Here is a 17,431-nt window from a genome sequence, read left to right as displayed (position 1 = left end):
TTCAGATCACTCTTGGTAGTACTGCTTTTTTTTTTTTTAATATTTGTTTATTTGGCTGGATCTTTAGTTGCAGCATGCACATGGGATCTAGTTCCCTGACCAAGGATCAAACCTGGCCTCCCGGCATTGGGAGTGCAGAGACTTAGCCACTGGACCACCAGGGAAGTCCCAGTACTGCCATTTTAACAATACAAAGTCTTCCAATCTATGGACATGGAATATCCTTCCATTTATTTAGGTCTTCTTCAAGTTCTTTTCACAGTTTTTTTTGTAGTTTTGCATATCCCTGGTTAAATTTATTACTAGGTATTTTACTCTACTGGATAATATTGTAAATAGAATTTTTTTTAATTTACTTTTTGGGTTGTTCATTGCTGGTATAGAAAAAGAAACCCTGATTGTTGTGTGTTGATTTTGCACTGTTATATAAATAAGTTCCTTTGTACCTTTTTAAAAAAATAGATTCCACATATGAGTGACATCATATGATATTTGTCTTTATCTGTCTTACTTCGCTTAGTATGATAATCTCTAGGTCCATCCACGTTGCTACAAATGGCATTATTTCATTCTTTTTTATGGTTGAGTAATACTGCATTGTATATATGTAGCATATCTTATTTATCTATTCCTCTGTCAATAGACATTTAGGTTGCTCCCATGTCTTGGCTATTGTAAACAGTGCTGCAATGAACATAGGCATGCACGTATCTATTCGGATTATGGTCTTCTCTAGGTATATGCCCAGGAGTGGGATTGCTGGATCATATGGTAGTTCTATTTTTAGTTTTTTAAGGAACCTCCAATCTCTTCTCCATAGTGGTTGTACCAATTTACATTCCCACCAATAGTATAGATGGGTTTCCTTTTCTCCACACCCTCTCCAGCATTTATTGTTTTTTAGACTTTTTGGTGATGGCCATTCTGACTGGTGTGAGGTGATAGCTCATTGTAGTTCTCATTTGCAATTCTCTGATAATTAGTGATGTTGAGCATCTTTTCTTATGCATTTTGGCAATCTTTATTTCTTCTTTGGAGAAATGTCTATTTAGATCTTCTGCCTTTTTTTTTTTTTTTTTTTACATACATAGAGCTGCATGAGCTGTTTGAATATTTTGGAGATTAATCCCTTGTCGGTCACGTCATTTGCAAATATTTTCTCCCATTATTTGGGTTGTTTTTTCATTTTGTTGATGGTTTCTTTTCTGTGCAGAAGCTTTTAAGTTTCATTAGGTCCCATTTGTTTATTTTTGTTTTTATTTCCGTTATTCTAGAAGATGGATCAAACAAGATATTGCTGCGATTTATGTCAAAGAGTGTTCTTCCTATGTTTTACTCTAAGAGTTTTACAGTTTCTGGTCTTACATTTAGGTCTTTCATCCATTTTGAGTTTATTTTTGTTGTGTGGTGTTAAAGAATGTTCTAATTTCATTCTTTTGCATGTAGCTGTCCAGTTTTCCCAGCACACCATTTTTTGAAGAGACTGTCTTTTCTCCATTGTATAGTTCTTGCTCCTTTGTCGTACATTAATTTTTGTGTGTGTCACTTAGATATGATTTACAATTTCACTTCCAAAGGTCCTTTTCAGAAGACGGCTTTTCAACGAATCTTATTTAACACAAAGTGTAGAAATTTGTTAGTTTACTAACTCTACTTTTGTCATACACTGGCAATCTCTTTACTATCTAGAGACTAGATGTTATAAAACTGGGACCCATTTGTCCAGTATATACATAATATATACAGTAAAGTTAAATGAAATGCATATAACATATAGAGCAATGGGTAAGTTGAAATGTTCTAGTACATACTCGCAAAACATCTTCTGCCATCTTCCCTCCCACCTCCCTCGACCCAATGAACAAGCAGAGAGTACACTGTTCAGAGGGGAGGTTTAACAATTCCATTTCTGAAGACAGTATTTCCCATCAGTTTTTAAAAGATATTTACAAGAAGCATTATTCTACTGCTTCTACTTTTAAATACATAAAGCACTTCTAAATATCTAGAAAGACTAGATATTTCAAATAAGATCTTACTTGTGCACTATGTACATAGCACTGTTAAATAAAATTGCACACGTGTAACAATGGTTATAATCTGAGGTATCTTCTAAATATGACCATTTTGGCCTGAACTATTCCCTCCCTCACTTCCTTCTCTCCACCACCAATCCGGTGGACAAGTACAGGCATGTGTAATCTTAGAGGTGGTTGAGCAAATTCATATCCAAAAGTCATTTACACAAGATAAGCTTCCCTATGAATTTCAACACAAATTGTACAAAATGTGCTAATTGTACTACTTTGTCATACACTAGCAACCCCTTTAACATCTAGAGACTAGATGTTGCAAAATTAGGACTCATTTGTCCGTTATATACACTATATACACAGCAAAACAAAATACACATAACATACAAAAAATGGTTTTGTCTGAAAATGTCCAGGTACAAACACACTAGCATATTACCTTTTGCAATTCTTTCCCTCTCATCTTCTCCAAACCACTGAACAAGTTAGACAGTAGTGTACTGCTCACAGAGGTGATTTAACATTTAACATTCCCCAAGATAGTACTTCCTATGAATTTTAGCAAAAATATATTTACAGAGAGATATTTTACTACCTCTACATTTACCATACATTGGGCACTTCTAAACATATAGCTGGACTAGATGTTTCAAATAAGGACTTAATTTGTCCACTATATACAGAGAAGTCTTGAATAAACTACACACATGTGACAGTTATAATCTGAAAGTGTCTTTAACATGTGTGCATTCCAGCCTAAGACCAACCCCCTTCCCTTCTCTCCCATCTCCACCAACCCAGAGAGCTATACTGCCCAAGTTTTCAGAAGACAATCTTTCCCAGAAATTTTAACACAAAATGTACTATTTACTAACTCTATTTTTGTCATATTCTGGCAACCTTTATAACATCTAGAAAGACTAGATGTTGTAAATTAGGACTCATTTGTCCATCATATACACTTCATACACAGCAAAGTGAAACAAAATGCATGAACATAAAAAAGACAGTAGTTAATCTTGCCTCACTATAAATACACTGGCACAGGTCTTTGCACTTCTTTCTCCTCCACCCGACCTTGAACCAGAGCACAAACGCAATGCATACTGTTCAAAGAGGTGGTTTGGGGCTTCCCTGGTGGCACAGCGGTTGGGCGTCCACCTGCCGATGCAGGGGACGCGGGTTCGTGCCCCAGTCCGCGAAGATCCCACATGCCACGGAGCGGCTCGGCCCCTGAGCCGTGGCCGCTGAGCCTGCGCGTCCCGAGCCTGTGCTCCGCAACGGGAGAGGCCACAACAGTGAGAGGCCCGTGTACCGCAAAAAAAAAAAAAACCCCAAAAAAAGAGGTGGTTTGGCCAAGCTTGCCCCCCCCTCCAAATAAAGAACAATATTTCATATGAATTTTAACAAAAATATATTTACAAAATGTCTTTTTATTACCTCTACTTTTAATATATATCAGACACTTCAGAACATCCAGAATGATTAGATATTTCAAAAAAGTACTTATTGTCAACTGTATATACAGTAGTGAGGAATAAAATACACACACAAAAAATGGTTATAGCATGGAAATGTCTTATAAGTATGACCATTCTGGCACAGAACTTTCTTTTCTTCCTCCTCAAGGTTTTCCATTCCATGTCCTTTAACCCACTGAACAAATGTGGACCTCTGTGGCTCCTTTCTATTGTTTTCTTCATCTCTATTTCATTTATTTCTGCTCTGATCTTTACGATTTCTTTCCTTATACTAACCTTGGGTTTTGTTTGTTCTTCTTTCTCTAGTTGCTTTAGGTGTAAGGTTAGGTTGTTTGAGATTTTTCTTGTTTCCTGAGATAGTATTGTATTGCTATAAACTTCCCTCTTAGAACTGCTTTTGCTCAGTCCCAAAGGTTTTGAGTCATCATGTTTTTGCTGTCATTTGTCTCTAGGTATTCTTTGAATTCCTCTTCACTTTCTCCAGTGACCCATTGGTTGTTTAGTAACATATTGTTTAGCCTCCAAGTGTTTGTGTTTTCTACAGTTTTTTGCCGTAAGTGATTTCTAATCTCATAGCGTTTTGGTCAGAAAAGATGCTTGCTCTGATTTCAGTTTTCTTAAATTTAATGAGGCTTGATTTGTGGCCCCAGATGTGATGTATCCTGGAGAATGTTTCTTGTACACTTGAAAAGAAAGTGTATTCTGCTGCACTGGGAGGGAATGTTCTCTAAATATCATTTAAGTCCATCTCATCTAATATGTCATTTAAGGCTGTGTTTCCATATTGATTTTCTGTCTGGATAATCTGTCCATTGATGACAGAGGGGTATTAAAGTCCCCCACTATTATTGTGTTACTGTCAATTTCTTTTTTTTATGGCTGTTAGCATTTGCCTTATATATTGAGGTGCTCCTTTGTTGGGTGCATATATATTTGCTATTGTTATATCTTCTTATTGGATTGATCCCTATATCATTATGTAGTGTCCTTCTTTTTCTCTTGTAACAGTCTTTATTTTAAATGGTTTTTGTTTGTTTGTTTGTTTTTGTGGTACGCAGGCCTTTCACTGTTATGGCCTCTCCCGTTGCAGAGCACAGGCTCTGGACGCGTGGGCTCAGCGGCCATGGCTCAAAGGCCCAGCTGCTCCACGGCATGTGGGATCTTCCCAGACCAGGGCACGAACCCATGTTCCCTGCATCGGCAGGTGGACTCTCAACCACTGCGCCACCAGGGAAGCCCCAGTCTTTATTTTAAAGTCTATTTTGTCTGATATGCTTATTGCTACTCCAACTTTCTTGTGATTTACATTTGCATGGAATACTTTTTTGCATCCCCTCACTTTCAGTTTGTATGTGTCCCTAAATCTGAAGTGGGTCTCTTGTAGACAGCATATATACGGGTCTTGTTTTTGCATCCATTCAGCCAGTCTCTATCTTTTGGTTGGAGCGTTTAATCCATTGGCATTTAAGGTAGTTATTGATTTGTTTGTTCCTATTGCCATTTTCTGAATATTTTTGGATTTGTTTTTGTAGGTCTTTTTTCTTCTCTTTCTGTTTTGTTCTCTTGAGGTTTGATGACTATCTTTAGTGTTATGTTTGGGTTGCTTTTTCTTTTTGTGTGTGTGTCGTTTTTTGGTTTGAAGTTCCCATGTGGTTTTGATATAGTAGTCTATATAAGATTGTTTCAAGTTGCTGGTCTCTGAATTTCAAATGCAATCCCCTTTTCCTGCATTTGTACTCTCCTCTTCTAATGGCTGCTGGTTTTGATATCATATTTGTGTGTGGATGATTTTCTACTTTTACTGTATCCTTCCCTTTACTGGTGAGGTTTCCCATTTGTGATTTCTTATTTCTAGTTGTGGCCTCTTTTTTTTTTCCTTCCCCTGCCTAGAGAAGTTCCTTTAGCATTTGTTGTAAAACTGGTTTGGTGATGCTAAATTCTTGTAGCTTTTACTTGTCTGTAAAGCTTTTGATTTCTCCATCAAGTCTGAATGAGAGCCTTGGTGGGTCAAGTATTCTTGGCTTTAGGTTTCTCTTTTTCATCACTTCAAATATATTGTGTCACTCCCTTCTGGCCTGCAGAGTTTCTGCTAAGAAATCAGCTGATAACCTTGTGGGGATGCCCTTTTATGTTATTTGATGCTTTTGCCTTTTTGCTTTTAAGGTTTTTTTCTTTGTATTTAATTTTTGTTAGTTTGATTAATATGTGTCTCAGCATGTTCCTCCTTGTGTTTATCCCAGATGGGACTCTGCACTTCCTGGACTTGGGTGACTGTTTCCTTTCCCATGTTAGGGAAGTTTTCAGCTGTTATCTCTTCAAATATTTTCTCAGGCCATTTCTCTTCCTATTCTTCTTCTGGGACCCCATAATGCAATTGTTGGTGCATTTAATATTGCCCCAGAGGTCTCTGAGACTGTCCTCATTTCTTTTCATTCTTTTTTGCTTTATTCTGCTCTGTGGAAGTGATTTCCACCACTCTGTTTTCCAGCTCAGTTATTCATTCTCCCACCTCAGTTATTCTGCTATTGATTCCTTTTAGTATAGTTTTCATTTCAGTTGTTGTGTTGTTCATCTCTATTTGTTTGTTCTTTAAGTATTCTAGTTCTTTGTTAAACATTTCTTGTATCTTCTCAGTCTGTGCCTCCATTCTTTTTCTGAGATTTTGGACCATCTTTACTATCATTACTCTACATTCTTTTTCAGGTAGATTGTCTATCTCCTTTTCATTTAGTTCTTCTTTGGGTTTTTAGGTTGTTCCTTTGTCTGCAATATATTTCTCTGTCCTCTCATTTTGTCTAAATTTCTGTGCTTGTGGTCTCCTTTCTGCAGGCTTCAGGATAGTCGTTCCTCTCGCTTCTAGTGTCTGACCCCTGGTGGGTGAGGTTGGTCCAGGGGCTTGTGCAGGCTTCCTCATTGGAGAGACTGGTGCCTGCTGCCTGGAGGGTGGAGCTGGGTCTGGTTCTTCTGGTGGGCAGGGCCATGTCAAAGTGTTGGTTTTGAGATGGTTATGAGCTCAGTACAACTTTAGACAGCCTGTCTACTGATGGGTGGAGCTGTGCTCCTGTCTTGCTGGTTGTTTGACCTGAGGCTTTCTAGCACTGGAGCCTTCAGGCTGTTGGGTGGGGTCGGGTCTTGGTGCCGAAATGGGGACCTCCAGGAGTGCTCACGCTGATCACTATTCCCTGGGGCCTCCACTGCCAGTGTCCTTGCCCCCACAGTGAGCTACAGTCGATCCCCGCCTCCCCAGGAGACCCTCCAAGACCCCTAGATAGGTCTGCCAGGTTCCTTTGGAGGTACTGCTTTGTGCCATGTCCCAGTGCACATGAGGCCTAGTGTGCACGGCCTCCAAGAGTGGAGTCTGTTTCCCCCAGCCCTGTGGAGCTCCTGCACTCAAGCCCTGCTTGGCCTTCAAGGCTAAATGCTCTAGGGGTTTTTCCTCCCAGTGTCAAACCCTCAGACTGTCTTGGAGGGCTATTTTTTTAATTTAATTATTTTATGTATTTATTTTTGGCTGCCCTGGGTCTTCATTGCTGCACGCGGGCTTCCTCTAGTTGTGGCGAGTGGGGGCTACTCTCCATTGCAGTGTGTGGGCTTCTCATTGCAGTGGCTTTTCTTGTTGCGGAGCACGGGCTCTAGGCACATGGGCTTCAGTAGTTGTTGCACACAGGCTCAATAGTTGTGGCTCACAGGCTCTAGAGCGCAGGCTCAGTAGTTGTGGCACACAGGCTTAGTTGCTCCGCAGCATGTGGGATCTACCTGGACCAGGGCTTGAACACGTGTCCCCTGCATTGGCAGGTGGTTTCTTAACCACTATGCCAACAGGGAAGCCCTGCAGGGCTATTTTTCTGTGGGAAAGTCCGTGTAGCCTGCATGGGTTTAACATTTTTTGGTCCAAGGGCTGTTTTCAGTATGGGTGTCTGCCATCTTTTTCTTCAGCTTATGCTTATCACCTTGATAAGAGGTGTGACTGATGTTTTAGTGACCAGATCCTGCACTGGGTATTGAGCAGGGCCTCCTCTTTGCTCTGTGGTTGTCAGTGCCCTGTCAGGGGTGGGGTCTGCTCCCTAGTTGTTGTTGAAGAGGCTCCCAGTCTGTTTCTTTTTTTTTTTTTTTTTTTTTTTTGTGGTACGCGGGCCTCTCACTGTTGTGGCCTCTCCCATTGCGGAGCACAGGCTCCGGATGCGCAGGCTCAGTGGCCATGGCTCATGGGCCCAGCCGCTCCGCGGCATGTGGGATCTTCCCGGACCGGGGCACAAACCCGTGTCCCCTGCATCGGCAGGCGGACTCTCAACCACTGCGCCACCAGGGAAGCCCCCCAGTCTGTTTCTCAGCTGTGTTTCTGATCTGTGGTGCAAGGTAGGCTGTATTGGAGCACTCCCACTGGGAGAGAAGCCACTGAGTACACCTCTTCTGCACGTGTTTACTTCTGAGTGTGCTCTGCTGCATCACCTTTCACCCGTTGTCCGAGCTCACAAACTCCAATCTCGTTGGCACTGCTTTCAGCCCCCCCTTAACCGTGGGTACACCAGCAATTGGCCCTCGTTTCTCTCAGGCATTGTTTTCACCAGGCCACCAGCATAGATCCACTGAGGTCAGTTCTCAGGACTGCAGTAATCATGCATCTGGAACCACTGTGGACACTGTGGAGGCAATGCATACTCTGGCCTGGCCTATCTCCCACATGTACTTGCTCACAAAGTCCACAGCTGCAGGAACACTTATTGTCCCTTCAGATGTTCCTGAGGTTCTGAGTTTATAAAGCCAGTTGTGAGGGTGTAATTCTGTGGTTCACACAGTGGGAGGAGAGATTTCAGCTCTTCTTTCTTAGTTGCATGGGTCCTGGGGCTCTGCTGTGGTTTCAGCCTCACCTCTGCACGTGGGCTACCCACAGGCATCTGCTCCTGGGGCTGCCCTGGAGCACATGAAGCCCTCCCAGGTGGGAGGGGGCTGAGGCAGCAACCAGGGGTGCATGAGCCTGCCCAGGCAGGAGGGGGTAGAGGTGGCCACTAACTGCCATGTGTGCCCGCCCAGGCGAGAGAGGCTGGAGGCGGCCACCAGGGGCACATAAGCCCGCTCTGGCAGGAGCCCCTCCTAGTGGCATCCCCTGGGCTTTTTCCCTGAGCATTCCCAGTTATGGAGCTCCTCACTCCCACCCCTTCACGTTGTCTCCTTGCAGCCAATAGCAGTCCTCTTTTCAGATCTGTTCTCCAAGCACCCTGTTCCAGCACCCAGCCCCCGTTGTACTGGTGGACGCACCTCAGCCTGGGGTGCACAGGGCTGTGGCATGGACCACCTTTATGGGTCTCACTCTGTCTGACCTGCCACAGATTGCTGCTCTCTCCTCCAAGCCCCTGAAGCTCCCCTTTTGTCCCAACTGATCTCGCCACTGGTGAGGGGGCTCTCGGGTGTGGCAACCTCTCCTCTCCTTTAGCTCCACAACAGAGGTGCAGTCCATCCTGTTTCTGGGCTTTTTTTTTTTCCTTTGGTCCTATGTGGTTACATGGGGTTCTTTCTTGTCCTTTTAGGTGTCTGAGGACCTCTGCTAGTGTTCAGCAGGTGCTTTGTGAGAACTGTTCCATTGGCAGATGTGGTCTTGATGCGTTTTTGGGGGGAGGTGAACTCCATGTCCTCCTCCTCCATCATCTTGACTCCTACCATATTTAATACAGTTGACTTAAAGCCTTTGTTTAGGAAGTTCAATGTCTGGTCTTCTCAGGGACATTTCTGTCAATTTATATTTTTCCTTTGGGCCATACTTTTTTGTTTCTTTGTTTTTTTGCTTCTTTGTGTGCTTTGTGATTTTGTTGTTGAAACTGGACATTTGTGTATCATAATGTTGTAATTTTAGAAATTACTTTCTTGCTCTTCTCCAAATTTTGCTGTTCTTGATTGTTGAAGACTACAGTTATCCAAATGACTTTTCCAAACTGCTTTTGTTTGTTTGCAAAGTCTGTATTTCTTATCTGTGGTCACTGAATTCTCTATTCCTTTAGCTTGTGTTCAGTTAGTGTTTTGAACATCCATCATCTCATATAGGTACAACACTAAAGAAATAGAAAAAAAAATTTTTTTCCTTGTGATGAGAATGCTTAGGAGTTACTACTCTCTTAACTTTCATTTATAACATACAGCAGTGTTATCTTTATCATGTTGTACATTACATCCCTAGCACTTACCTTATAACTGAAAGTTTGTATGTTTTGTCTACCTTCATCTAATTCCCCTTCCCCCTCCTTCCCACGTCTAGTAGCCACAAATCTGGTCTCTTTTTCTCTGAGTTGGTCTGTTTGCTTTTGAAGTATAATTGACTTACAGCACTATTTTAGTTCCTTGTATACAACATAGTGATTCTACATTTCCATAAGTTTCAAAATGATCATCAGTAATATGTCATTTGTTACTATATGAAGATATTATATAAATATGTTTTCCACACTCTACATTTTCTACCTGTGACTCTTTTATTTTGTTAAGTGAAAGTTTGCACTTCTTAGTCTCCCTCACCTATTTCTCTCCTTCCCCTACCAACCTCCCCTCTGGCAACCACCTATTTGTTCTCTTTATCTATGACTCTGTTTCTGTTTGGTTATATTTATTCATTTGTTTTGTTTCTTGGATTCCAGATATAAGTGAAATCATGCAGTATTTGTCTTTCTCTGTCTGACTTATTTCACTTAGCACAGTACCCTGTAGGTACACCCATGTTGTCACAAATGGCAAGACTTCATTCTTTTTATGGCTGAGTAATATTCCATTGTGTACATGTGTGTCTGTGTGTATGTATACACACACATACATACCACATTTTCATTATACATTCTTCTGTTGATGAACACTTAAGTAGCTTCCACATCTTGCCTGTTGTAAATGATGCTGCAGTGAACATGTGGGGGGGGGGTGAGCGAATATCTTTTCAAATTAGCATTTTTATTTTCTTCAGATAAACAGCCAGTAATAGCCAGAAATGGAGTTGCTGGGTTGTATGGTAGCTCTGTTTTTAGTTTTTTGAGGACTCTCCATTACTGTTTTCTATAGTGGCTTTACCAGTTTACATTCCCACCAACAGCGTGTAAGCGTTCCCTTTTCTTCATATCCTCACCAACACTTGTTATTTTTCTTTTCGGTAATGGCCATTCTGACAGATGTGAGGTGATATCTCATTGTGGTTTTGATTTGCATTTCCCTGATGATCAGTGATGCTGAGCATCTTTTTATGTGTCTATTGGTCATCTGTATATCTTCTTTAGATCAATGTCTGTTCAGTTCCTTGCCTGGGTTTAATCAGATTGTTTTTCTGATGTCAAATTGTATGAGTTCTTTGTATATTTTGGATGTTAACCCCTTGTTGGAGATAACCATTTGCAAATGTCTTCTCCCATTCATTAGGCGGCCTTTTCATTTTGTTGATAGTTTCCTTCATTGTACAAAGCTTGTTAGTCTGACGTAGTCCCACTGGGTAGTTTTTGCTTTTGTTTCCCTTGCCTGAGCAGAATATCCAAACCATTGCTAAGATTGATGTCAGAGAGCCTATTTATTTTTGAATTTTATTTTTTTATACAGCAGGTTCTTAATAGTTATCCATTTTATACATATTAATGTATACATGTCAATCCCAATCTCCCAATTAATCACACCACCACCACCCCCTGCCACTTTCCCCCCTTGGTGTCCACACATTTGTTGAGAGCCTATTTTTTGTTTGTTTGTTTTTGCCACACAGCACAGCTTACAGGATGTTAGTTCCCTGACCAGGGATTGAACTCATGGCCCCTGCAATGGAAATGCAGAGTCCTAACCACTGTACTGCCAGGGAAATACGCTGTGTATGTTTTCTTTTTTTTTTTTAATTTATTTTATTTATTTATTTTTGGCTGATTGGGTCTTCATTGCTGCGTGCAGACTTTCTCTAGTTGCGTTGAGCAGGGGCTACTCTTTGTTGCAGTGTGAGGGCTTCTTGTTGTGGTGGCTTCTATTGTTGTGGAGCATGGGCTCTAGGCACACAGGCTTTAGTAGTTGTGGCTCGCAGGCTGTAGAGCACAGTCTCAGTAGTTGTGGCACGTGGGCCTAGTTGCTCCAAGGCATGTGGGATCTTCCCGGACCAGGGCTTGAACCAGCAAGTCCCCCCTGCATATGTTTTCTTATAGAAGTTTTATGGTTTCAGGTCTTACATTTAAGTTTTTAATTCATTTTATTTTTTATGGTGTGAGAAAGTAGTCCAGTTTTCCCAGCAAGAAGCTGTCTTTTCCCCATTGTATATTCTCACCTCCTTTGTGGTAGATCATCTCATACACTTTAAATTGTCTCTAGATTACTTATAATACCTAATACCATGTAAATGCCATGTAAATAGTTGTAAATACAATGTAAATTCTATATAAATAATTGCTGTTATGTGGCAAATTCAATTTTGCTTTTTGGAACTTTCTGGAGTTTTTCTTCCCCCAAATATTTTAATTCTGTGGTTGGTTGAATCTGTGGATGTGGAACCTGTGCATATGGAGGGCCAACTGTATATAGATATGTTTAAAAAAAAAAGTGTCCTGACTTTATAGAATGGCTGCACTTCAGCTTTGGTTTTCATTAACTGCTGGATCTCCACAGAGTGGAGGTCCACCAATGTGCCCTAGGAGTCAGTTACTTTGTCAGTGATTTACTTTACCAGTCATTCATCTTAGCACCTATGCTGACCGCTGGCCCTGGTTGGAGGGCTTAGAGATTGGTAGTCTTTGGCTGTGGCTGGAAGCTGCTGCTTCTGCCCACTTCTGTGCTTGTATAAATTGTAGGTACCATGCTTCTAGTTTCTTTTGTCTGATACTATCCACTTATATCATCCAGAAGTTGCACAAAATTGTCTTTCTGGTGTATTCTGTTATTGGCACATTTGTTTGTTTTACTTTTGTTTTATTGTTTCTTCCACTTATATTGTTGGAGGCATCAGAGATAGATGTGTGTTTTAAGTCCACCATCTTTAATTGGAAGTGTCAGTTATTTGTGAAACTGTGTTGTTATTTCCCACTATTCTCTTGTCATCTGGTTCTGTTCTTACATTTCAGAAAATTTCTTCTCAGCCTTCAAAGCCTATTTTTCTTTTTTCTGCCAGCCTCTCAAATATTGGTGATCCCTTAAATTCTGTGCTGGTATTTTTTCTTTCCTCAATTTGTCTCCTCTGTGACCATCTGATTCACTCTGGTGACTCCAGTGACAGAGTTGCAATTTTCACCCAAATCCTTATTTTCATACTACACTTCTAAATTCCAGATTCATCTATCCAAACTTCCAGTTGATATTTCTACTTCCATGTTCTGAAGATATCTGGCATACTGTATGTCTAGCGTCTGTTTCATTGTCACTGTGCATCTACCCTGCTCTTCCTCCTGTTTCCCCAAACTTGACAAGAGGTTTCCAGAACCTCCAAGGCAGATCATGCAGACCCTCTGGGAGTAACTCTTCCTCTCTTCCTTTGCTCAGCAAGTTCCCTGTTTAGCATCTCTGCTAATAATATAGGCGACTCCCCTCTTAATAGAGGCGATCCAGCACAGATATTTACAGCGTTGGGATTACAGCATGTGAATTGGCCAGTGGGCAGGTACCTTTCCAGGACATGCACAGGACTCAGATATTGTTACAGAAAGGTCCTCCTTAGAGCCCACTGGATATCAGTATTTTCCCTCAATCAGAATCCAGAATGAAAAGTTCCCGATCAGGTGTAGACTCTGGGAGTGGAGAAAGTGTACACATCTCCAGTGGAACTCGCACAGTAAATAGTGACAGATTGCAAACACTGCCCTCAAAAACATTCTCTCCTGTCTTCCTTAGCTTGGTACAGCTCTGTCTGCAACAAGACCCTGAGAAAAGGCCATCAGCAAGCAGTGTATTATCCCACGTTTTCTTCATACAGCCTTATTTTGAGTTTCTTTAGCAGATGAAGGAAGAAAGCCAGAGTTTAGCACTTACACTGTTGCCTCCTGCTTGTCACAGGCCATCCACAGCACCACCTCCAGCCTCACCTTGGACTGAGCTGGAATGGGATTGTCCTGATGACAAAGATTCAAACTGGGAATTCTAGGGCTGCCAAATCCTTTCATGTCCTATATACTTGACACTTCCTCCCTGCTGCTTTTTCTTCTGTATTGCTAGGTACAAATACTAGAATTATACTTGAAAATACAGCTGGGTGCACTACAGAATCTATCATTTAGGACCACTCTGTTCAAAGGAGCATGAGTTTATAGCCCCTTTGGTTAGCTCAGAGTGCTATAACTCCAGGGAAACTTTAGAATTATTAATCTAACTACATTTAGTGTCATCTGTTCTCCAAATTTTTTTCCCAAGCTGTGACTAGCTCTTCTTTTTGATCTCTCAATATAATTTTTGAGCCAGTTAAATTTTTCAGCATTTTGTTGCCCTCAGGAGAATGAAGCCTCAGAGGACATTGCTTCCAAGTACATTTTTTACTTCCAGATTCTCTAGTCTTTTTAATCAGCTATGTTAAATCAACAGGCTAGTTTATCCTGGCATCAAACCCATTTTTGATAGAAGGGGAAATGTTTATACTTTCCCATTTTCTTCTGTTAATACTTATGGTAATATCAAACTGAGCCTCACACATTGAATGATTCACTTGAAAAAAAAACAACAAACCAACTTTGGGATCATTGCTTCCTCGGCAACAATTAGTTTATATAACTAGGACGGAAGTGTGTATTTCCATTTCACTATTGGCTTCATACTGTTCACAGCAATGACCTAGGGTGAGTGGAGATGGGGGAAGAGAGAGAGACTGTGCCCTAAGGGAGTGTGCAAGATAATTCTGCATACATCATATACTGTCAGTCCTTTAGGGCATGGGAAGAAAATATTAGCTTATTTATATTTTTATCTGAGAAGAACAGAATTAAGCTCTCCTCATATGTGAATTGACAGTATTTAATTTATAGATAAATATAAATAAAACTGGTGGTTCCTCAAGAATTTTATGGATTAGATGAGTGATGAAATATTTGGATATCACCAACAGAATTTAAGCCAAATATACTCCCTAGTTTCCTCCCCGGAACGTTTTGCCCCTGCCTCTGCAGCCTCTATCTCATCACAGGTTCAGACCTGCTCTCCTGTCCTGTTGTACAGTCCATTGACTTGCCACATGTTTTTTCAGGTCTTCTTAACATTTCTTGCAGTTTTGACGCATATTTGCAAAGAAACTACTATTTATATTTAAGCACTGAAAGTTTTATCTGCTCAGTGAAATCCAGGGTGCTGATACTCTCACATGAACTTGCACAGAACCCCTTTATGATCTGTCTGCATTGTACATATTTGTGATATGGGTCCTTTAAGTCCTATGGTAGGTATATCTTTATATCTTTCCTTATGAGAATAAGCTCTTTGAGGCCAGGAAGAGTATATTTTTCAACTTGGAATTCTCAAAAACTAGGACACTTATAGGCACATAAAGGCATGCAGATATTTTTCCATTAAGTAATAAATTAATCCACCAATGGTATTTCTACCATGGTTTCTTGTTTAATCACAAAGTATAACACAAAACAAGCTATATAGTAGAGGTCCTTTGTAACATGTTCTGGTCAATTTTCACCAGGATAAATGGTAAGAATTAGTCTTTAAAATTCTTTTTCCACATCACCTGACTCTGACCACTGCAGATTGAGCCGAAGTGTGTTTTTCTAGGGATCACTGTCATTCAGGGATGTGACTGTGGGCTTCACCCAGGAGGAGTGGCAGCACCTGGACCCTGCTCAGAGGACGCTGTACAGGGATGTGATGCTGGAGAACTACAGCCACCTCATCTCAGTAGGTAGGTAGCGCTTATTTCCCATGTAGACTCCCAGTATACATGTCCTTTTTTATTTATAGAAACCTGTGGAATTTTTGTAGTATATAATAATATTTAGGTTTGGGATTTACAGGTCAAGGACAATTTATCCCTTTTGGGTACCAGAAAGAATGTGTTGTCCTCTGCCCCATAACAGGATGAGATGAGCTTTTTTTTTTTTTTATTGTATACTCTTTGAGAACAGTGTATCAAAGACCCTGACATTCATCCAATTTGTCTCATGTCATATAATTCTGATTCACAGGGTTTTGCATCCCTAAACCAGAAGTGATCCTCAAGTTGGAGCAAGGAGAGGAGCCATGGATATTGGAGGAAGAGTCCCCAAGCCAGAGTGTCCCAGGTGAGTCCGGGAGTATGAGCCAGACGGAGTTTAGGAGGAAACCAGATCACAAAGGGGTAGTTCAGAGATTAAGGCCATTGAAATGGTCTTCAGGAATCATGTTTTAGTGGCTCTGGACCTTTGGAAGTAGCATGTTAACATGACTCAAATATCCAGTGTCATTGAATCGTGCAGTGTCTCCCCAGTGTCACTCTTATACACAAATGGTATCCTTTTTTTTTAACAGATGTTTAAGTGTTCAAGTAAATAAAGTTTTGTATATGCATACACCCATATAGCCATTGTCAAGGTGAACATTTTTTTAGCACCCCAGAAGGCTCCCTGGTGTCCTCCTCCCAGTAAATAACATCTCCCCCTTCTATTATCATAGATCAAGTTTGCCTGTTTTCCACTTCAGGTAACTAGTCATACAGTAGGTACTATGTATATATGTGCACTATGTATATACATACACACAATATGTAAATGTGTATATATACTATGTGTGTGTGTGTGTGTGTGTGTGTGTGTGTAGTGTCTGCCGCCTTTGGATCAGTACTATGTCTGTGAGATATATATGTCATATACATTAGTAGTTTGTTTATTGCTTTATATTGCTGTGCAGCGTTCCATCGTGACTATCCCAGAATTTATCTGTCCATTCTATTATTGAAATATAATTGGGGTACATATTTGAAACATACTTGTTTTAAAATACATTTATTTTGCATTTGGGGGTATTTGAAAAATGGTGTTATATTTTTTAATTGAAGTATAGTTGATTTACAATATTACATTAGTTTCAGGTATACAACAGTGATTCAGTATTTTTGCAGATTATACTCCATTATAAGTTATTACAAGATAATGGCTATAATTCCCTGTGCTGTACAATATATCCTTGTTGCATATCTATTTTATACATAGTAGTTTGTATCTGTTAAACCAAACACCTAATTTGTCCCTCCACCTTCAGTCTCCCCTTCAGTAACCCCTTCAGTAACCATGTTTTTTTTCTGTATCTGTGAGTCTGTTTCTGTTTTGCATATACATTCATTTGCACTATCTTTTTAGATTCTATATGTAATTGATATACAGTATTTGTCTTTTTCTGGCTTATTTCACTAAGCATGATATCCTCTAGGTCCATCCACATTCCTGCAAATGACAGAATTTACTTTTTTTTTATGACTGAGTACTCTTCTGTTGTATGTGTGTATATATATGTGTGTGTGTGCATGTGTGTGTGTATATATAATTTTCTTTATCCAGTTGTCTGTCAATGGGCACCTATGTTGCTTCCGTGTCTTGGCTATTGTAAATGCTGCTGTGAACATTGGGGTGCATGTATCCTTTAAAATTAGTGTTTTCATTTTCTCCGGATATATACCCAGGAGCATTATCTGCAAATAGTGACAGTTATACCTCTTCCCTTCCAATTTGGATACCTTTTATTTTTTCTTTGTGTCTGTGATTGCTGTGGATAGGACTTCTGATACCGTGTTTAAATAGAAGTGGCAATGGTCTGCATCTTTGTCTTGTTCCTGGAAATAACAGGAAGGCTTTCAGCTTTTCACCATTGAGTATGATGTTGGCTATGGGTTTGCCATAAATGGCCTTTATTATGTTGAGATATGCTCCCTCTATACCCACTGTGATGAGAGTTTTTATCGTGAAAGAATGTTGAATTTGGTCAAATGCTTTTTCTGTGTCTAGAAAAAGCATTTTTTCTTTCATTAATGTG

At 40.4% G+C, this 17,431-nt stretch overlaps 1 protein-coding gene across 1 annotated transcript in view; it reads left to right on the top strand.

Moving 5' to 3' along the window:
* LOC132440023 (zinc finger protein 37A-like) overlaps nucleotides 1-17,431 on the top strand; it is a 50,004-nt gene that overhangs the window by 20,942 nt on the left and 11,631 nt on the right. Inside the window, 3 exon segments of the mRNA XM_060034999.2 lie at nucleotides 15,203-15,329; nucleotides 15,613-15,708; nucleotides 16,079-16,105. Coding sequence (XP_059890982.2) covers nucleotides 15,203-15,329; nucleotides 15,613-15,708; nucleotides 16,079-16,105 — 250 coding nt within the window.

This window comes from Delphinus delphis, chromosome 16, assembly GCF_949987515.2.
Source record: "Delphinus delphis chromosome 16, mDelDel1.2, whole genome shotgun sequence".
NCBI lineage: Eukaryota > Metazoa > Chordata > Mammalia > Artiodactyla > Delphinidae > Delphinus > Delphinus delphis.
The sequence above is the reverse complement of the archived record's forward strand: the minus strand, read 5'-3'. Positions and strand labels throughout refer to the sequence as shown.